The 23,018-nt window shown below is 42.2% G+C and overlaps 1 protein-coding gene across 1 annotated transcript in view; it reads left to right on the top strand.

The window, feature by feature from the left end:
* Positions 1–20,992: 20,992 nt before the first annotated feature.
* The window catches only part of LOC109897604 (heparan sulfate glucosamine 3-O-sulfotransferase 4-like), an 89,523-nt gene continuing 87,497 nt past the window's right edge, over positions 20,993–23,018 (top strand). Inside the window, exon 1 of the mRNA XM_020492121.2 lies at positions 20,993–22,288. Within this exon, the coding sequence (XP_020347710.1) occupies positions 21,672–22,288 (617 nt within the window). The 5' untranslated portion in view covers positions 20,993–21,671. The remainder of the gene's footprint in view (positions 22,289–23,018) is intronic.

Raw genomic sequence — 23,018 nt, 5'->3', positions numbered from 1 at the left:
GAATTTGAAGCTCTGGCCCCCTCCAGAACAGCTCCGTCAAGCTACCAGGCAAAGTAAGTAACTTTCAGTTAAAGTGTCACTTGTAATTTTCCCCCCTAATTTCATAGCATACACTGAGTGTATGAAACATTAGGAACACCGGCTCTTTCCACAACATAGACTGACCAGGTGAAACCAAGTGAAAGCTTTGATCCCTTATTGATGTCACCTGTTTTATGTTTTTTTTAAACCTTTGTTTAACTAGGCAAGTCAGTTAAGAACTCCTGAAACGCACTCAAATACACAAACTACAACACAGAAACTGGGGAACGTAACACGCCCACCACGAAATTGCAAACATACAGTTTGTAATAACAAAAACCATATCGCATCCCCAGTTACTAAACTCGTGATAGAGCGTCGGCAACCACGTTTGCAGAGCCCTTCACATAGGCTATCTTTACATTATATCCTTGTACAATCAGAGCCCACCGCATAAGGCGGCGGTTCTGATTGTACATTTGCTTCAAGAACACCAATGGATTATGGTCCGTGAAGACCATTACAGGCAAGGAACTGGAGCCCACATATACCTCAAAGAACTGTAAGGCTAGCAATAAAGCCAGCGTTTCTTGTTCAATTATAGAGTACCTTGACTGACACGAGTTGAACTTACGAGAGAAGAAACTGACAGGCCGATCCACTCTGTCTTCAACTTCCTGTAAGAGAACTGCACCCACCCCCACTATACTAGCATCTACCTCCAACTTAAAAGGCTTGTCAAAGTTGGGGGCGGCAAGCACTGGGGCACTACAAAGTAGCGCTTTAGCGGACTCAAAAGCATAGTTACAGTCCTTGGACCACTTAAATGGTACCTTGGGACTAAGCAGAGATGAAAGGGGAGCTACTACCGTTGAGAAATTCTTACAGAATGTACGATAGTACCCTACCATCCCTAGGACTCTGCGCAACTGGCGGCGAGTCGTGGGAGCAGGAAAAGCAACAATTGCTTCCACTTTGCCAGATACTGGGCGCACTTGAACGTTTCCCACTTGTTTCCCTAAGTAAGTCACAGTAGCCTTCCCAAACTCACACTTGGCCAAATTGAGGGTTAAAGAAGCATTCTCCAACCGCTGAAACACACTTCTCAAAGTGGAGAGATGATCAGACCAAGTAGACGAATGTATAACCACATTGTCAAGGTAAGCAGTACAATTTGGCACATCTGCAAACACAATGTTAACTAGCCGCTGAAAAGTAGCAGGTGCATAACACATGCCAAAGGGCATCACAGTGTATTGTATGAAGTGTGTCAAGAACTGCACCTGATTCCCGTGTGTATCAAGAATGGTCCACCACCCAAAGGACAAAGGAGTCTGACACAAATTGTGCAGAGCAACAGACGGGCTACAGTTAGTCAACTGACAGGTCCAGTACAGCATTAGTGCCCAAAGACCCTGGAAAAGAATGAACTCGTCGTACCTTGACACGAATGGGGTATGGCAGCCGACGACCTTACAGAGTTCCACTTCTTTCAGGAAGAAACTGCAGTTGCAGTGGGCTAAGGAACGAAAAACACTGGACACTGAAGAATTGGAAAAACATTGCCTGGTCTGGTGAATCCTGGTTCCTGCTGTTTCAAGCTGACAGGAGGACTAGGGTATGGAGAAAACCACATGAGTACATGCATCCATCATGGTGATGGTGTGATGGTGTGGGGTTTGTTGTCATGACTCACATTGGGCCCCTTGATAAAAATGGAGCAACGTTTGAATGCCACAGGATATCTGAACATCATTGCCAATCAGGTGAATCCCTTCATGGCAGCAGTGTATCTATCTGTGAATATATTTTTTCAGCAGGATAAAGCCCCATGCCACAAGGCTAGGATTGTCCAGGAATGGTTCCACGAACATGACTGTGAATTCAGCTTACTGCAGTGGCCTGCCCAGTCACCAGATCTCAATCCAATTGAGCATCTGTGCGATGAGATGGAATGAGCTATTTGAAGTAGAGATTCACTACCAGCCAACTTGACAACTGTGAGAAGCATTGGAGTCAACATGGGCCAGCATCCCTGCAGAACACTTTCAACACCTTGTAGAGTCCATGCCCCGACGAATTGAGGCTGTTCTGAGGGGAAAAGGGGGGTGCAACTCAATATTAGGAAGGTGTTCATAATGTTTTGTACACTCAGTGTATATTCATCATACTGCACGAGAACACAGTATTTCTTGAGGCAAAGATCGCTGAAACAAATCAATGTTTTTTGGGGTCAGTGGAATCCAATCAATCACGTATGGTACTTTGGGCTGTGTCTGTGTTGACCAGGGTGTGCTCATATGCAGTACTGATGTGATGTGGATGACTTCAGCTCTCAGCCTTCCTCTGTGGTTGTCCAGGGGAAGCTAGCTGATGAAGAAGTAGAGAGCCATGGCCACCTGTCAGCAGGGTTTATGACTAGTGTCAACACGCCCGAAAGACTTCCCAGTGGATCATTTATACACTCTCACAGCGAGCGGCACCTGCCCAGGGGGATGCGGTCGCCTGTGGAGGAATGGCGAATTGTTTCCCATGTTTCCTTCATGCCTAAGGAAGCTTGGCATGTATTATGAATGTGTAGAGAATGTTTCTTTCTGAATGTGAAACACATGAAACAACTTTGTACATAACAATATTTTGGACCATTTTACCAGTATCTACTGTTGCTGGATTGTATTTACTGTGCTTTTCACTAATTCTCCATTGAATTAACTTTCCATCTACCACCAATGTAAATCTCCCACCAAAATGTGGCTTACCTCATATCACAGTGGAGAGTTGAGGAATGATTGCACCAATTGAATCTGGAGATGATTAGATGACCATGAAAATTGGAGGAGCCAGGTTGGGCATTTAGCCAGCACACCAGAGTCAACACCTTTATGTTTACAATAAGTGCCATGGTATTTTGTCACCACAGTGCCAGAACTGTGGATCAAATGTCCAATCTCATACAATCCCCTAGATCGTAACTCACATGGAATTTAATGGGTTGCCAACTAAACATTGACAGTGGGAATTCCATGGACGTATGAGGATACAGACCACTCTGGCTTACTTACTTACAATGCATTCGGAAAGTATTATGAGGTATTGTGCGTAGATTGATGAGGATTTATTTGATTGAATCCATGTTAGAATAAGACTGTAACGTAACAAAATGTGGAAAAAGTGAAGGGGTCTGAATACTTTCCGAATGCACAGTACCTACCTACTTACTTACCATGATGACATCCAAAAATTAACACCGTGCTCTGAGATGGGCCTCTTCGTCTATTCATTAATTTTGCAAACTCACATATTACCAAGCGTATTGGGGTAGATCTTTGTTGATCTTTGAAAGTTTGAAGGACAGCACCCTTTGCAGGGCAGTATTCCAATCAGTGCCCTTGGCTACTATGGCCTCCGATGTATGCTGCTTTCTAATGTATGTTACTTTATAATGTACACCACTTTTCTTTCCCTGATATTGCTGTTAATCATAAAAGAATGGAAGAACACACCTACAGGTCCCTGAGGCTTTGTGACAGAGCAGGATCATTTTCATTCATGAAAGCCATCTTTAATTGAAATCTTCGTTTGTCATTTGGAGTATCTTCCACAGTATAAAACAGTCTCTGACATAAGCAGTGCATTGGAATTATTATATCATTAGTAATTAAATAGGTAATACACTCTGATCTTGACTCTGGGGACACTTACATTCTCACATTTCTATCACATTTCTCTTTTGAATGACACATTTTTGTTCTTGCAAAGCACAGATAAGGCTAATTGGACAGTTGAGAGGCTCATGAATTGATGATATGGCTTGTGTTTCTTTCCATTCAGGACGTGGATGGAATTAATGAATGAAAGGTCTTTCTCAGGTTCCTTGAGTTCTGTGTGACCTTGGGGATGTTTATGGAATATTTCTTAGTTTTTTCTTCTCTTTTCCTTTTCTCCTTTTGACAATGACAAAAGAGGCTTTATATGCATACCAATCTGACGCGTGGATGGAATATGGTGACTCCCTGAATGTGAATACTCTGAACGATTTGAGTCATTGCTAAAGTAGTCATTAGTGGTCAAATCAATGCCAATATAAAGACTGCAGTAAGAGGAAGCAGTACATTGTTCTTTAATAAGTCCCATCCTGTCTCTGCCATAATGATGCTTTCTAAAAGTATGAATCTTTTGTCATCCTTGAAAGCCTTGTCCAGACATGAAATGCAAGTTTTAATACATAGTGGATAAGCATTATGGAGGGTTTATTCTGTCATTAAAGTTGGCTGTTAATAAACTGTGTGTAGAACAGCTTGGCAATGCCTGTTCTATTTATGTTGTTGTGAACCAATGTTTCCATGAATCAATCAGCGGCTCACATTGCCAAAATGCCCAACTTGCTCTCACAGTCTCACGTCTGAATGAGATGTTTATCCATGTTTATCAAATGTCACATTTCTAAGTTGTTGGTTAAGGTTAAGTTTAGGCTTAAAACAAAAATCAAAAAAAAAAAAAAATCTTTATATAACTAGAATCAAACTTGCAACCTTTGGAATCAGAGGCATATGCTTATGCCCATCCACTATCCCAGTACACAATGCCATTGCAAAACCGAAACCTACTTGAAGGTGAAAGCGCTCACTGTTGCTCCTCGTGCCAGTTTCCACGTCATCTCCCAACGTCCTCAGACATGGATGGTCATCTCCCAATGTCTTCAGACATGGATGGTCATCTCCCAACGTCTTCAGACATGGATGGTCATCTCCCAACGTCCTCAGACATGGATGGTCATCTCCCAATGTCTTCAGACATGGATGGTCATCTCCCAACGTCTTCAGACATGGATGGTCATCTCCCAACGTCCTCAGACATGGATGGTCATCTCCCAACGTCTTCAGACATGGATGGTCATCTCCCAACGTCTTCAGACATGGATGGTCATCTCCCAACGTCTTCAGACATGGATGGTCATCTCCCAACGTCTTCAGACATGGATGGTCATCTCCCAACGTCTTCAGACATGGATGGTCATCTCCCAACGTCTTCAGACATGGATGGTCATCTCCCAACGTCTTCAGACATGGATGGTCATCTCCCAACGTCTTCAGACATGGATGGTCATCTCCTAACCTCTTCAGAGATGGATGGTCATCTCCCAATGTCCTCAGACATGGATGGTCATCTCCTAACGTCCTCAGACATGGATGGATGTCGAATACTGACTTGTATCACGGGTGACCTGGCTGAAAACGTCATGGTCCAGTATAGTATCACAGCCCCAATACAGTCTCCATTCTTCCATGCCATATCCAATGACCATCAGCAATAGGCTGTAACTCCTAAAGCAGAGCAATCAAAGGGAATCGACAGGCAGTGGAAGCATTATGCCACTTGTTATTGTGTTTCTTCTCAGTAAAGGGATTATGCCTGATGTTGTTGGCCAGAGGGAGGAGTGGGTGTTACCTGAACTGCTCAATAGGAAACTCTAATAATTGCTTTTTTTTTTCAAAACAGAGATGTAGCTTTTTGAGTACTCACAATAGGATCACCAAACAACATTCTTTGAATAATCATAAATATAAAAGGGTTGTTTGGTTCCTGGATGCTGATTGGTTGACAACAACTCCCACACAATATCATCATGTCCCGCAGCCCAGGCAGGAAATTAATCTCCATCTGGAAAAAAACATCTACACATGATTTTTCAATGTTAGTATTTGGTTTGCAACAGTTGGGGGTTGTATAAACCTATCTTTCTGCCTCTACAACCTGTGCAATAATGTATAAATTGACTAATGCGATCTCTCCCATACCAGCAAAGAAGAGGCAAGCACTGGCTGTCACCAACCAGCTCCCGGACCATGGACAGGTCTTACACTCATGTGCCATCAACGGAAACGTTACTTTTAACATCACTAACTAGCTTGGTTAGCTCTGACTCGCCAACCATTATAGTTGTTGCCTATTTAGGCCGATTAGATATTTATAAAATTATTATTTATTGAGGTTCTTGTCTCTCGTCGTCATTGAATCTCTGCTAGCCAGCGACATAATGATTTGTTTAGCAATGTCGAATGAATAGAATTAAGAATTATAAGAATTAACGACTAGGACAAAAAATGAGGAAGTAGCTAACGACCAGCCTGTCTGGGTAGCAACATCAGAATGCAAAAACACATTTACTCATTAAAATCATATTTGTCATGAATATTTGTATAAATATGTTGGCAACCATTTTATAAAAGCCCTCAGGCATTATTGCTTAAATAGTCTTTTATCTTTGTGTTTAGAATAACTGTCTGGTCTTTGGTAAATTGGTTGCTAAAACCGTTTTTTCTTCATCACAAAATGTCACACTTCAACGATAAGAATGCAAAGTATTCTGGGTAGAACTGGAAAAACTAAAGCTTAATCTTTATATATTTTCTCGCAACACAGTGGATAAACTCACCACCTCCGTCCATATGTTATCCAACTCCTGTGGGCAAGATCCTATTTCTTAGTTCGCCATCTGGAAATGTGTATCTTCCCACTCGCCTGGTATACAACGGCTCTATATAAAAAGGTACTGTCATGACGTTGGCCGTGGGTAAGGTTTATGACCCCCCCATAAATACCTTTCTCCCTTCCCTCTCTCTCTCTGACTCTACTGAAGGACTCTTGAACATAGAAAGTCTGGGAACATCAAACAAGTGGGGGCAAGGAACCATATTTCGGTAATAGAACCAGTTGAAAATATGCGTTGGTACTTAATGAATATGATGTCAGTTCAGTTGTCATCTGAGGCATTATGACTAATGACAGGACGACATAAACTGTATCTGGGAAAGTCTACACATTCTAGTTAACAGATTTGCATGGAATTGTTGTGCAATTTAAATGTTTAAATATGACACTATTTGTGAAAAGATTAAATGTAATTTTAGCTTCCAAATGAGAGATTTGGGTTTTCATAAAGTTAGAGCTCTGCTCAATCAGTGGCCCGCCCCTGTGAAGAGACATGGGTTATATCCCTCCACTATATAAGACCTTGACGAAAATGTAACCTTCTGTTCCGAGGACAATAGGACGATAGTCCATACATTGAAAAGGACTAACATGTCAACTACAGAACTAAGCCAACCTCAGCGTGAGCTTTGGTTGTGAATGGTATAAACTTTGACCTCTTATTCACTAAAGAAGTAAGACATCCTAGCCGTTGAGTTAGCAACAGCAGCTGTAAACGTGGGCTAGGAAAGGACGGATAACGTATTCAGTCTAACACACAACGACGATACTATAACGTATCCAATTTACCACCAGTGACATTCATCCGAGGATAGGAAGATCTCTGTTGGCCAACACGACCAGCATCTACGACCAACCTACCAAAGCGACGCTCAGAGTAAATATTTATTGCATTTTCCTTTTTAAAATGGGCGGTAATTTAGAATGCATAAGATACTGTATTTACGATAGCAGAGCTTCTCCCTTTGTTCCTCAGTCTTCCCGCTCTTTCACTCAAACCCAACCCCCTTTTCTTTGTGTAACCAGCTGTCATATCTGTTCCGTCCCCTAGGGCCGTTTTCCTTTATGACATAATTTGTAATCAAGGTATGATTCATTCTGTGTATATGTAATTCTGTGTGATTAGTTAGGTATTTAGTAAATAAATAATTAAACCCAATTTTGTATTGCTGATTCAACTTGCTAGCCAGGGTTCATGAAGATAACCAAGAATTCTACGATGTTCAGATGAGACTGAAATAAGGTGACAATTAATATTGACTGCTAATTGATGTAAAATATTACTAGGTCTTTCAGAGTTTATTGGGAAGATAACAGCTCTATAAACACTCTTCCGTGGTGCCCCGACTTTCTAGTTAATTACATTTACATGATTAGCTAAATCAGGTAATATTAATTACAAAGATAGGATTTTATAGAATAGCATGTCATATCACTTAAGACACGACAGTACTCTATCTCTGTATGCTTAGTGTTTGATGAAAAGCCCCTTGTACATCACATGTCTTATCCATACTAAATACTTAAACAGGGACCACAATGTTCTGTTTCCCTGGAAGTCAAAGAGAATTACGCTCATGGAATTCTGTAGCATATGATACGTAATGCTTTAAATTTGCGCCTGAACGCATCTGCTCTACTGAAGAAATAAAACGTTCTGTGTCTCGTTGTCATCAGGACCCTGCTGATCCCTTTAAGGTCACAGAGATAATTTGCCTGTAAAAAATGGCTTAACACCGACTGCAAATGATCACTGCTAGAGAATGATAAAGCTGATGATCTCTGGTTTCGATTCTCTGGGTGGTTCAGGACGATAAATCTTCCTCACCAAGAAAAACTTGTTCACCTTGTAGTTCTAAGATAACATGAGAAATGATAAAAAGGCCAGGTGGAACTCACCATTTTATAGGACTCCTAGCCTGGGGTCCTGAAAGGGCCACAGATGCCCAATGAATCATACACCTCCATACATTCTGCAGCCCACTACTCCCCCTCTAAAAGAATGCTGTGGCCTACTGAGGCTGTGTAAATGACATAGACTGGAGAACCACAGTGGACATGGCTCAGTGCTCCCTATCTGAGGGGAGAAACGAGACTGGCATCGTGTTTCTGATAAATAAGACACATTCAGAGAGGATGGTAGTTGTCAGAGGCCATGCTCTGGAAGTTCAAAGTGAAGCGCTTCATGGAGTTCTGCAAAGGGTCTGTTGGGAATATCGCCCGCAAAAAAAGATATATCACAGTGCCCTTATACCACACATATTGTGATGCATAGATATAAAGCATAGCCTCCAGACACTGGTGAATCTTTCAACTTCACACATACAAACAGTACAAATTCTGTAACATATGTAAATATGAAATTCTACACACAAGCTGCTCAGTTGCTATTTTCTCTCCTGCTACAAAGAGTCTTTGTAATAACATCACATGCATGAGATGTATACTACACGCATGTGATGGAAGATCATCTTTTTGGTGTATAGCTAATTGTAACAGCCAATTATCCCATGTTGTCATTATACTGGCTCGACAATTTGAGGGTCATATTCCGATTTTCCTGCTGCGTATGGAGAGAGCAAACAAGCTGTGATTTTTTTGTTGTTGTGCAGTAGCATGCCAAGTTTTTGATGTGCGTATTTGTTTATGTCTTGGAGAAATATTGTGAGTATGTATATTTTTAATTGGTAGTGGGGGTGGTGGGAGGCAGGCAGGGGAAGCGGGTTTTATTCAGTTTTTCTGCTGTATGCTTGTGTGTGGCTGCTGCTTTTCACTCCAGCTTGCTGTATGTTCACCCTGATATGCACCCTCAGGCAGTGTGCCTTTCATTATTTCTTTTGAAACTTTCATCTGAATTCTCAGAGGGATTAGCCCTCTTGATTCCTGACACAGTCAATGAAAAACAAGCCTCGTACACTGGGAGGCTTACAGCCGGCAAAGCCGTGCTCAACCCTCCCTCCTTGCCTTCCCTGTGCTGTGTGTGTTGGAGCTGGGATGATTCACACAACGAGTGGATGCTCTTTTTCTCTGCTGTTTTGTTTCACGTCAAAACTGGGGTCATCTTCAGATTTCACTGAAATTCGTCAAAGCTTCAGAGCTAGAGGTCAATTCAGTGGAAAATATGAGCCATTTTCCAATTCATATGAAATAAGAATAATTTGTACAAGTCAGGATTTGTTGCAATAGCAGGTCCAACCCTCACCCTATATTGTTGGTATATGAATCAACTCTCAATATGAAAATAATGAGGGGTGTTTGAAAGGATGGAATTGATGACGTTGAAGAAATAGATTTGGTGGCACTCACACCAAAATGTGACTAAATTAATGTAAGCCAATTGAATTGATCTTGAGTGAGTGAATTGAATGCAAGCAATTATCTGGGGGATTTGAATGTGAGTTGTCGGAATCGACCCTTACTTATCCCTCATGATTAGTATTCAATTCGCATTGTAGCTCTGAGCAACACTGTGCAATTGGTCTTTTGAGCACTGCCATGCTCCATTCTTCTTTAATGAGGGGTACCCATACAGGCTGCAGAGCACCTTGGAGATCTGTATGTGAGATACACTGTTCACTTCATGTCTGAGAATAATAATTAGCCTGTCTTACCTCCGGTGCTCCCAAACCAAGCATGTTCATTAAGAATAGACAGGGCGATATGATCACCTTCTGCGCCTGCAAGAATAATGTTAAGCCTGTTTATGTGATATTCCTGGTAAAATGTTGCAGTCCAGATTCCTACTGAGTCGTGGATTATTAAATAGTGTCTCTGAATCCTTTGGGGTTTTAAATGTTGTGTGTTGTTGACACCCTCCCTCCTCCCAGTTCTCCTTTGTAACTTTTCTTTGTCAGCAGTTTTATTACTTTGCAATGCGCTACTAAGCAGGTGGAGTTAATCTATCTTGTTTGCCCTTCAGTTATGGTTTACTGTCCGGGGGACTGGACACAAGTGTCTCCAATAATCCCTTAATTAGGCGATGATGGACTGTTCATTTAGTATGCAAAGCTGAAGATCTGCCTCTCCACTGATCGGGGAGTGCCTCTGCAGTGGTACGGCAGGCCAGCGCTAATGACCTCAGCAAGTGGCAGCAATCCATTGCAGCGCTGCAGCGAGGACACATTAATCTTGCAGGTGATCTGGTTGATGAATGACCCCGGCCCAGAAGCCCTGGCAGATCCCACCTTAATTATGCTGAGGGAGCCACATCTGGGAGGCACTGGGTTGCACCGCACCCGTGGGGACGTCATGCAGATTCAGGGATGGCTGACTGGCTGGGACTCAGGAGGAGTGGAGCCATTGCAGCACCTTACAGGTTGTTCTCGTCTCACCACAGCATAATGCTGGACGAGGAAGTAGAAGCTCCAAAGCGCCCTGGAAGAGATTAGTGTTTCCTGATGCCACCACTCCAGGGAAGAAATGATGTGTGGGACATGATCCCCAGGTGGGACTTAGCGGAAAGGGCAAATAGAAAGTCATCAATCCCAGACGTCACAATGATAGGTCATTAGGAGCAAAGTGATTTCATGGGGTCTTCTCTCTGAATATGAGACTCTTTGAAGGAGCTTTTTTTTTCTTGTGATGTGCCTTTGAACGGTGCGGTGAGTTTTCATCTGAACATTTCCAGATGAACCTTATTTCTCTGAAAATAACTATAACCATTCCAAAAAAAGTCCATGTTAAGTGACACATGAAGTGGATCAAGAGACCAAATGAGTCTAAAGATCTCTGGTCCATTGTTTTTTTTTGTTTTTTTGTTTTTTTCCGCCTTTATTTAACCAGGTAGGCTAGTTGAGAACAAGTTCTCATTTACAACTGCGACCTGGCCAAGATAAAGCATAGCAGTGTGAGCATACAACAAAGAGTTACACATGGAGTAAACAATTAACAAGTCAATAACACAGTAGAAAACAAAGGGGGGGTCTATATACAATGTGTGCAAAAGGCATGAGGAGGTAGGCAAATAATTACAATTTTGCAGATTAACACTGGAGTGATAAATGATCAGATGGTCATGTACAGGTAGAGATATTGGTGTGCAAAAGAGCAGAAAAGTAAATAAATAAAAACAGTATGGGGATGAGGTAGGTGAAAAGGGTGGGCTATTTACCAATAGACTATGTACAGCTGCAGCGATCGGTTAGCTGCTCAGATAGCTGATGTTTGAAGTTGGTGAGGTGAGGTGTTGGCTTTAGGGATGATCAGTGAGATACACCTGCTGGAGCGCGTGCTACGGATGGGTGTTGCCATCGTGACCAGTGAGCTGAGATAAGGCGGAGCTTTACCTAGCATAGACTTGTAGATGACCTGGAGCCAGTGGGTCTGGCGACGAATATGTAGCGAGGGCCAGCCGACTAGAGCATACAAGTCGCAGTGGTGGGTGGTATAAGGTGCTTTAGTGACAAAACGGATGGCACTGTGATAGACTGCATCCAGTTTGCTGAGTAGAGTGTTGGAAGCCATTTTGTAGATGACATCGCCGAAGTCGAGGATCGGTAGGATAGTCAGTTTTACTAGGGTAAGCTTGGCGGCGTGAGTGAAGGAGGCTTTGTTGCGGAATAGAAAGCCGACTCTTGATTTGATTTTCGATTGGAGATGTTTGATATGAGTCTGGAAGGAGAGTTTGCAGTCTAGCCAGACACCTAGGTACTTATAGACGTCCACATATTCTAGGTCGGAACAATCCAGGGTGGTGATGCTAGTCGGGCATGCAGGTGCAGGCAGCGACCGGTTGAAAAGCATGCATTTGGTTTTACTAGCGTTTAAGAGCAGTTGGAGGCCACGGAAGGAGTGTTGTATGGCATTGAAGCTTGGTTGGAGGTTAGATAGCACAGTGTCCAAAGACGGGCCGAAAGTATATAGAATGGTGTCGTCTGCGTAGAGGTGGATCAGGGAATCGCCCGCAGCAAGAGCAACATCATTGATATACACAGAATTGAACCCTGTGGCACCCCCATAGAGACTGCCAGAGGACCGGACAGCATGCCCTCCGATTTGACACACTGAACTCTGTCTGCAAAGTAATTGGTGAACCAGGCAAGGCAGTCATCCGAAAAACCGAGGCTACTGAGTCTGCCGATAAGAATATGGTGATTGACAGAGTCGAAAGCCTTGGCAAGGTCGATGAAGACGGCTGCACAGTACTGTCTTTTATCGATGGCGGTTATGATATCGTTTAGTACCTTGAGTGTGGCTGAGGTGCACCCATGACCGGCTCGGAAACCAGATTGCACAGCGGAGAAGGTACGGTGGGATTCGAGATGGTCTCTTTCAACATTCTTCTTGATCCTCTCCTGCTGTTTTACCAATGTGCCAGACCCTTAATACTGTAAAGGTATGCTTGTGTTTAGGGATGGTATTATGTTTATGTCTCTCAAAGACAGATTGACCATACAGAATGTATTTCAAATGGCCATGAAGTCTGTCAGGCAGAAACAATATGATAAAGTACAACCCATAGCATAGTCCTTAATGAAGCAAGAGCTGGGATAAAAGTTCTGCCCCCCAAGGACCTGCTGATGTTGGCCCTACGGTGATCCAGTGGGAGAGGCCTAATACAGGTAACTGCCAAAATAAAGGAAACACTTGAGGGATACAAAGTATATTGAAAGCAAATGCTTCACACAGGCGGGGTTCCTGAGTTAATTAAGCAATTAAAATCCCATCATGCTTAGGGTCATGTATAAAAATGCTGGACATTATTTTGGCTACCATTGCTATGCCCCCATAGGATGACATGTATAAAATTACCCAGTTGCCCATTAGTTTGGCTACCATGGCTAGAAGAAGTATTAGGCGGAGCGAAAAAGGGGAACCCAAGAGCAGACTTGGGAAACAGGGATGAACGAACCAAAATATTTCTTGTTACACAGGGAGATATGGAGTGCAGATCTGGGGAAGCTCAGATGAGTTGCAGAAAAACCAAATGTGGAGACTGAGGTTGGAGTTAGCTGAGTAGAACAGGGTAAACAGGTCCTGAGGGGAAACCAAGGTAGTGGTGGTGAGTAAAATCTAGAGCAAGGTAGTTGGGTGCTGAGATGTGGAACAGGAGCCAGAGACAGAGTGGTAACTGCAATGAGAGGATAAACAGTGTCAGGCAGGGAAACAGACACAGCAGAGTAACAGGATCTTGAATAATAATAAATGGCTAGAATAATGAACTGACTGAGCAGAGATTACGATCTGGCATAGTGGAAGTGGCAGGACTGAGTATTTGTAGAGGTCTTGATTATGGAACGAGTTGCAGCTGGTAGGGATCTGCTCTGACTCCAGCACACCTGTCTCCAACCACACAATCACACAGAGAGGGAGAGAGAGAGAGTGTACAGGGGGAGTAACAGCAGGTCAGGAAGACATCGGATGAACACCAGAGGGCGTAGCAGGAGCAGATGTGACAAGAAGAGATCTCAATTACTTTGAAAGAGGGTTCTCAAAGTGTGTGTGTGTGTGTGTGTGTGTGTGTGTGTGTGTGTGTGTGTGTGTGTGTGTGTGTGTGTGTGTGTGTGTGTGTGTGTGTGTGTGTGTGCGCACGTGCATGTGTGTGTGCATGTGTGTGTGTGCGTGCGTGCGTGTGTGTGTGTCTCAGTCACCAGATCTCAACCCAATTTAACACTTATGAGAGATTCTGGACACTTGTACAATCTATACCAAGGTGCATTGAAGCTAGTTCTGGCTCTATTAAGACACTTTATGTTGGTGTTTCCTTTATTTTGGCAGTTAAATGTACATCTCAACTCTGGTGCTTCGTGAGTATCAGACCGCCTCTGTCCTCCCTCTAGGTTTGGTCTCTTGGTCTTCACTGGTTGCTATATCGAACATACAGTATGACCCATTCTGAGGTTATTGGATTATTTCGCCCAACAAACTCCACTGTGGATAATTTATCCCTTTTCTTGCAGTCCTAGACGGAGAGTTTTTTATCAGGGCAAATTTGTGAAACCTCATTATCTTGTGCGTTTGAAATGAGGATCAATAGAGATTTATCTTTTGTTGTATTTATTACAATGGAATAGAGGAAAATACCCATTGTCCATTTTCCAACTGCTTTCCATGTAGGACGTTGCCTTATATTTACACATTTAATTGTTCTGCTGTCTTCCGTGGGCTTTTCAAGCACAGAGAGGCCACTCTTATCCGGCCACAACCTTGGAGCCAACTGCTGCATTGCAAACATCCAACAAATTGATTTAATTGCATTCACATACAATAAAGTGGGGATTTAAAAGGTCAGCAAGAAATGATGATCCAAAGCCCAAAGGAGGTTGTTTTAATGGGCCAGCTGAATTTAATTCACATCCATCACTTTTTATCATCTAATTAGTTCACAGAATGGCAGGCTGGTCAACATTATCGATCACATAAAGGCCTGATATCTATCACTTCACCTTCGCATTGACAGACTCCAGCCATCTTCTAACCATGGGAGTCTTATGTGGCTTCAGCAAAGTGTTCTGAGCATCTCACTGAAGTGACGCTTAGCCAGACAGCATGTCTCTACAGCCCGGTGCGGACATCCTCTTGTGATAGTTTACAATAAATACTGTGTTTACTGACATTAGCTAATTATTTATATCATCGATTGATTTCAATCAAAGAATGACCTTTGGTCTTGGACATGGCTGCTGCCATTGCATTTCTTTTGCATACTGCATCTGTGACTGTGTGACTATGTGGTGCTTTTGTGGTGCAACACATCAGCTCATTATGTCAGTGTGAGGCTAAAACATGCAGGGAGTTGTTTAATGTAAACCACCTGTATCGATGGGAAATTATGTAAATTCCAGTAAGCTCATAATGACTTCAAATAAGGATTTGCCACATCGATGAGTTGAGGTTACGACCCTGTACAGCAAGTATTTTTCTCTAATGAATGCATAGATATCATTTGGTAAGACGGGAACTAAAAATGAACTGTTCATTTTGAAATATGGACTCCATTTTATGCCAATTTTGAAGAATGCAACCCAAATGGATTTACTGTAAAAAAATCTCTCCCTAATCTTAAAACACAGACATTCTGAGACAGACTGTCTTCCTCCAGAAAAAGAAAAAGCACCCAGGAGACAATGAGTCCTGGATATGGTGATCCCCTTAGGCCGGCTCCAACTACCTCCACATTCCACAACCCACACTGTAACCAAAGAACTTGAGAACATTTCATACACATCTCCTGTTGATGCCAATACATGCATTATGCACAATGGATGATTTCAAGTTAGGTGTTATCAACCAGTTGTTATATATAATGTTGACTTACATTACCAATCAATAATTATTATGTCAACAGTTATTAGAACTTCTAGACAACCAAATGTCTCGTATGTGTGTGGACTGCAGGATCCCTTATACAGTACTTTAATGGCAGTGGATATACAGATGACTGACAAAATAAAGGAAACACCATCATAAAGCGTCTCAATAGGGCGTTGGGACACCACAAGCCAGAACCCCTCCTGTCTCAGCCTCCCCTATTTATGCTGCAATAGTTTGTGTCGGGGGACTAGGGCCAGTCTGTTATATCTGGAGTATTCCTCCTGTCTTATCCGGTGTCCTATGTGAATTTAAGTATTCTTTCTCTCTCTCTCTCTCTCTCTCTCTCTCTCTCTCTCTCTCTCTCTCTCTCTCTCTCTCTCTCTCTCTCTCTCTCTCTCTCTAATCTCTCTCTCACTCACTCTCACTCATGAAGGAATGTAAAGTGTTAGTTCAACCAACAATCAACCAGTTGTCTAAATTGCTCAAAGGTGCATCTCATGAAGAATCAATTGGTAAGCATATATAGACAGACCACAACACAGAGTTGCAATTTTCCAATAATGGATGGACCAGGAAACGAACAGGGTCAACAGCCAAGAGGAGGAAGAAGAGGAGCAAGGATGCGTGGTGGAAGGCAAAACAGAGGAAGAGGCAGAAGAGGACATAGGCGCATATCTGATGACATAAGGGCCACTATTGTAGACTATGTTGTCAATCATGGCCTTACACTGGCTGAGGTGGGTCGAAGGGTGCAGCCGAATATTGGGAGATCAACCGTATCCTCAATAGTTCAAACATTTCGAAGAGAGAACAGGTATCTCCACCAATGTACAGTGCACTGTTACTGTATATAAGCAGTATACTGTATACTTCCTACAATGCTTCATATTACAGTAGTCCACTTGTATTTCACAGCATAAAGAAATATACTCTATACACATACATACTGCACCTTACATGCACCCACATGTATGTTTTACAGTAAAATGTGTGTTCGCATAGTTTTTGTCTATGTGAAAGTGTACTGCATTTTTCCCCACATAGGACTGCAAGATTACCTCAAACCGGTGGCAGAGGACGCCTTTTCACACCTCAACAGGAGGAGGCTATTTGCACCATGGTCTGAGCAAACAATGCCATGAGACTCAGGGAAACACAAAGGACCATTATAGAAGACAACAATGTCTTTGAAAACATCCATACGGTTAGCATCTCAACCATCGACAGGGTGCTGCATAGAAACCAGATGAGTATGAAACAGCTGTACCAAAGGACAGAGTTAAGGAGCTACGGTACCAGTATGTACAGGTAAAACATATATCTATGTAACTACTTTACAGCAACAATTTATAGTGATACATAGTACAGTAAGCATAAACTGCATACATGTCCATTGCTGTGGAAGGAACATGCAATATATGTACATTTTATGTCACTCTTCCTTACCAAAACAAATTCAACTGTGTGTACTTGGTATACGTGGATGAGGCTGGCTTCAACCTGACCAAATGCAAAAGGCGGGGTCGGAATATCATCGTTCACAGCTACTGTGGATTTGCCAGGCCAACGGGGAGGAAATATCACCATGTGTGCTGCTATTTCGGAGTATGGTGTCCTAACCCATATCCCCCTTATAGGGCCATACAACACCCAGCATCTACTCAACTATTTAGAGACTCTCTACAGGGCTCTCATCCCTGATGATGAGAGGGGTCTGTTTAGAGATAATTTGCCAAAGTATGTGGTCATTTGTGATAATGTGAGTTTCCATCGATCAAACATCATAAGGCAATGGTTTGTGACCCACCCGAGGATGCTCATAGAATTCCTCCCACCTTATTCACCATTCCTTAACCCAAGTGAGGAGTTAATTTCAGCATGGAGGTGGAAGGTGTACGATCGTCAGCCACACACACAGATGACCTTGCTGGCTGCAATGGATGCAGCATGTGAGGACATCACAGTAGACACCTGCAGAGGATGGATAAGGCATTCCAAAAGATTCTTTCCACGTTGCATTGGAAGGGAAAATATCCGGTGTGATGTGGATGAGAATATGTGGGCCGACAGACAGGAATGTCTGAATGTGTAGAGACAGCACAACAGTGCTGCGGGCAAAGTTGTGCCTTAGGGGTGGTTTCCTGTGTTTCTTTCTAATTTAGTTTTTTTTCCTTTGTGCCCCTTGGGTTGTCCAGTCTCTTTCAATCAATAACCCACATACAGTAATATGTAAATAGTACTGTTGAAATTGATATATGCCATAGAAGTGCAGCCGTGTGCATTTTCAAGACAGTAACTGTCACCCAAACTGCAGCCTAAGTTTACAGGTAATACTGTCAAAGTACACAGTTACATTGACAACATGCCTAAACATTTTGAAGACCTTGTTCGTGAACAATGACTCAATGACTTATCATTCTGATGACACTGACATGATCATTGGCATGAATATTCACTTTTAAGAGATGTACTAAGGATTTTTAGTGACTGACTAGCTTTAGAAACATATCTATTGTATATTGCAGTTTGTACAAATTGTTCTGAGAAATGCACTTATTATTTTGCACGTTAGGGATGATGTGAAAAATGCACCAAAGCGACTGAGAAAAACTGTAACAGTACTGACTGCTCAATAGATTTTGACTGGTTGCAGGTTCATATCAACAAAGAACAAGAATTACAGTATCACAGAGACAAAGGACAAGTTTGTGAGATGCAGGGTACAGTACTGTAAAAATAGGGGTACAAGGAGGAGGAAAAACAAAACACAAAATTGCAAAGAGCAAAACAGAGTAGTAATTTCTGATAAATGTTGTGCTACTATGATAGAACATGTTTTCATTCATCAAAGACAATTACGGAAAAATATGAATATTTTTTTAAATAAAAAATATACTTCTCCCTGAGAATTGTATGTTTTGAACAATGTGTTTTCTATTTTTCAGTGTATTGTTTACTGACTGCTTGAGAGTGTATATCATTTCTATCACTTTGTTTATGATTTGAGAGAAGTGTTTGATTTTGAACACAGGTAAAACTGTTTTGAGGCGAATGTTTCATTTTGCAAGAGGGGTCAGAGGTTATGTAAATAGTGCTTGAAGATGAGGTTTTGTGTTGAATGTTTTCAGGAAATGGAGCAACTTTCAGAAATTGTGTTTTAGCAATTGAGAAAAACGGTATTATCTGACCCTGCTGGTCATCTATGAACATTTGAACATCTTGGTCATGTTCTGTTATAATCTCCACCCGGCACAGCCAGAAGAGGACTGGCCACCCCTCATAGCCTGGTTCCTCTCTAGGTTTCCTCCTAGGTTTTGACCTTTCTAGGGAGTTTTTTCCCTAGTCACTGTGCTTCTACACCTGCATTGCTTGCTGTTTGGGGTTTATGCTGGGTTTCTGTTCAGCACTTTGTGACATCAGCTGATGATTATAAATTAATTTGATTGATTGAATGAGAACAGTTTTAATGCTGCACCTTGGCATAGATTTGACACGTTTCTGAAACTTTATTGGAGGGACACCATTCTCTCACAATAAATTCCATAATTTGGTGTTTTGTTGAAAACAGTTCGAAAACGCTGTCCAAGGTGCTGCTCATACTCATCAAGCCATTCAGTGGCCACTCGTACCCTGTGGATGGGTGCATTGTCATCCTATGGGGGCATAGCAATGGTAGCCAAAATAATGGCCAGTCCAGCATATTTATACATGACCCTAAGCATGATGGGATGTTAATTGCTTAATTAACTCAGGAACCACACCTGTGTGGAAGCACCTGCTTTCAATAGACTTTGTATCCCTCGTTTACTCAAGTGTTTCCATTATTTTTGGCAGTTACCTTTACATAACGATACTATAACAAAACATACTTGTATGCTGAAGTGGCTGTACAGTATGTACCACAGCTGCTAAGAAAAAAAAGGAAGGGTGTGATTTATCTGCCTTTCTCTGTTGTAAGAGATGTCCTATTGGATTGTTCAGCATTTCCTGTCCTGTGGGAGGCCATGGGTCTAACACAAAAGAGCCGTACTTTGATTTTTTTTGTTCACTACTCCAGGATTATTGCGTTTTGGCAATAAAATATCTTTGGTCTAACTTTTTTTCCTCCTTGCTCAGTAATTTCAGCCACTGTTTGATTTGCCAAACTGCTGGTTACACGATCTTAGAGATGTGATGGGAAGAGAAATCTGGCCAAATAAGCATATTCTCTCATACTTCCAGATGCTGTAAAATGACCCCTGACATTCTGCTTTGAGAGCGATGAGCCCTCCATTTATTGTTGTCCAGGCATTGCTGTGGCACAGATATTTTGGGTGTGTTTGAGGAGTATGATGAATGAGACTCTCTAATAAAAGGAGACATATCTCAGTGGTTCAACATCTAGAATCTCTTACTTTACCTCCCAAGAGGGCATAAGTCAAATTTGTCAACATTTTTCAATTCAGAGAACAATACTGACTGTCACCTTGTGTAATACATGTGGTACAGATATTTTCTCCCTACATAAGTATCTTCAATGCAAAATACCTCAGTAAGGCTACACAGCCTAGTGTCCATTCCAGCTCACTTACATTGCACTCTCTAGCACTGTCATGTAACCCTCCTTTGTATCAGGCCAGCATGCACGAGAAGCAACAACCTCTTTGATATGAATTGGTGGAGTGAAAGGACGATTTTTATCACACATAATTTCCATCGAAAAAAAATATTGATATATTCTTCAACCACCCCACCTACCTTCTTGTGTAAAATCTCCCAAGATCACGGTTACAATTATTGCAATGTTCCAGAGAACACCAGTAGGGAGCAGCCATGAGCTGCTTGTATAATATTTATTTAGTAGTAGTAGTAGTAGTAGTAGTAGTCGTAGAATAATAATAATAATAATTATTATTATTATTATGACACATTTTATTCAGTAAATAATTTGAGGCAAGTCAGATGTAGCCTACATTAGTTGGGCAAATTATCTTTAAGATGTATTCTTAAGTGCATACAGGGCACTACTTTTCCCTACTCACCCTTACATTCATCCAGCAACATCTTTGCTAATCATAAGGCATAGAAAAAGGAGGAGGAGGAACAGTCATCCCGCCTTCCCAATGCCATCTCAGTGCTATCTGGCTGTCGTATCTGACGTCTCATTGGGTTTCCTACACTCTGGCACCGATTGCGAAAAGTGGGTGTTCACTTACTGAGCTTGTGGTGCTCCTACTAATATAATAGTGCTTCGGTGCGGGAGAGCTCACACAGTTGATGCGCACATCGTATCTACCAATCAACAGAAGGCATTAGGACAGCAAGCAACATTCCTGGCCACTGAGAGAGCGGAGTCAATTAATATTTATGCAAAGGTTGTTCACTTTCTACTTCACAAAGTTAGCAGTGAGAGGTCCAATGTGTGGCAGTTTTTTCACCCTTGTTGGGAAGATCCACCGGATTTGTAATTGGCCGTCAGTGTGTCGGGATGAAGACGTGCTTTGCACACTACTTCAAACACTTTGGCGTTCCCTTTTTTCTTACCGAGACTTCGTCCATCACACTCTGCCCATTTCAAACCAGGCTGCTGGTTTCAAACCAGGCTGCTCATTTGGAAGGACGCCAGACCGCAGGCTTTCTAATCTGCAAATTCAGTCCAATAAATGGTGACATTGGCTGTCAGCGTTGGAATAAGAAATCGATAGGCTACTCAAAAAAGGGACGCGATATTCTTTCGGAATTTTAACGATCTATTTCCTGTATCCTTATAACCATGCGAATTGGGGGTATGCTGGAGTGGTTCAACTACTCACATTTTCAAATGGAGCAATGCTGATAGTGACAGATTATTGTTGTTGAGTGTCCATGCAAGTATTGGGGTGGAAACATGTCTGGCCACTTCTTTGAGAGGATCACTGCTATCAGAGATGGCATTTTGGTCCAGCACTTCGGTTTTTACCTCTAAAGTGCCCAGGAAAATTTTATTCATGTTCACCCTCTCTCTTTCTGTCACCTACTTGTTCTATAGCTTGATGAGCTGTTACAACTCGTTACAGTTCCCCTTGCAAGAGAACTACGTGTACCAAGGGAGGCTGGTGACGGAGGAGACAACTTTCGTAACATTAAGGGAGAAACTTTATTCCACTTCACCCCAGGGCTATTTGGACGAGGAGCTGATAGAGGTTACTGCCGCCGCCGAGCAAACGGTTGCAATTTCCACTGTCAAAGATAATGTGGAGACCGAGCAAAGAACATTGGATTGGGTTAGGAATCAGGCGGCTCCGACTAAAACTGCCGCGGTGTATCAATCTCCCGCTCTGGAGAGGGAGCACCAGGAATTCAGCACCACGGACAACGAACTCAGGGTGAACTGCACCTCGGATTATGGGGTGAAAAAATTACCCCAAGCCATTATAATTGGGGTGAAGAAAGGAGGCACCAGGGCTCTGCTCGAAGCTTTGAGGGTCCATCCCGATATCAGAGCCGTTGGGAATGAGCCGCATTTCTTCGACAGGAACTACGAGAAAGGGCTGGATTGGTACAGGTGCGCGCATCCACTCTCACTTAATAACCCTATCTGGTTCAGAGGTCTCATTACCCCACATAACATAAACCATATGTTGGTAGATAGTCTAGATTTGTTCATATTTCAAATCCATTAGATTACCACTAATAATAAGTCGGCCTATACCACTATCAATGTCATTATTCATTATAATCATAATAATCATAATCATAATCAAAATATCAACTGCTTAAAAAATTGCCTACCTATTAGATTGGATATCTGCCAAGTAATTCGGCTTAAAAATGTTTCTAGTCTAGTAAAATATCCCCCACTTGTTTTACATCCAACAATACAAAACAGTTGATCAGTGCTTCTGAAGTAGGGTGAACCTAGTTTTACAATAATATACCGTGTTTTATCACAGTATGCATGTTTATGAACATAGCATGCAGCAATAGCCAAACTATTCAGTCGACCAGGTGTTCATGCGAGTGCATTCATTGGAACAATACTCAGATCCCACCTACAGTTGTGGTATTACCTTTCTATAGTGTTCAGAACTGCCCCTGTGCAACAGGCCTGGTACTTTAGCAGTGTACTCTGGGTTTGGGATGTGATGTCGAGTTAGTATTCATACTGTACCACATGTTCTGATAGTGTCACAAATATAGACAATCTTGTCTCATTTAGACAAAATGTATTTCCAAGTGTATTTCCATCTGATAATAGCTTGTTTCCAACTATGGAATATTGAGTTTATTTAGCA

Source organism: Oncorhynchus kisutch, linkage group LG10, assembly GCF_002021735.2.
Source record: "Oncorhynchus kisutch isolate 150728-3 linkage group LG10, Okis_V2, whole genome shotgun sequence".
Lineage (NCBI taxonomy): Eukaryota > Metazoa > Chordata > Actinopteri > Salmoniformes > Salmonidae > Oncorhynchus > Oncorhynchus kisutch.
This window is presented reverse-complemented; position numbering and strand designations above follow the sequence as displayed.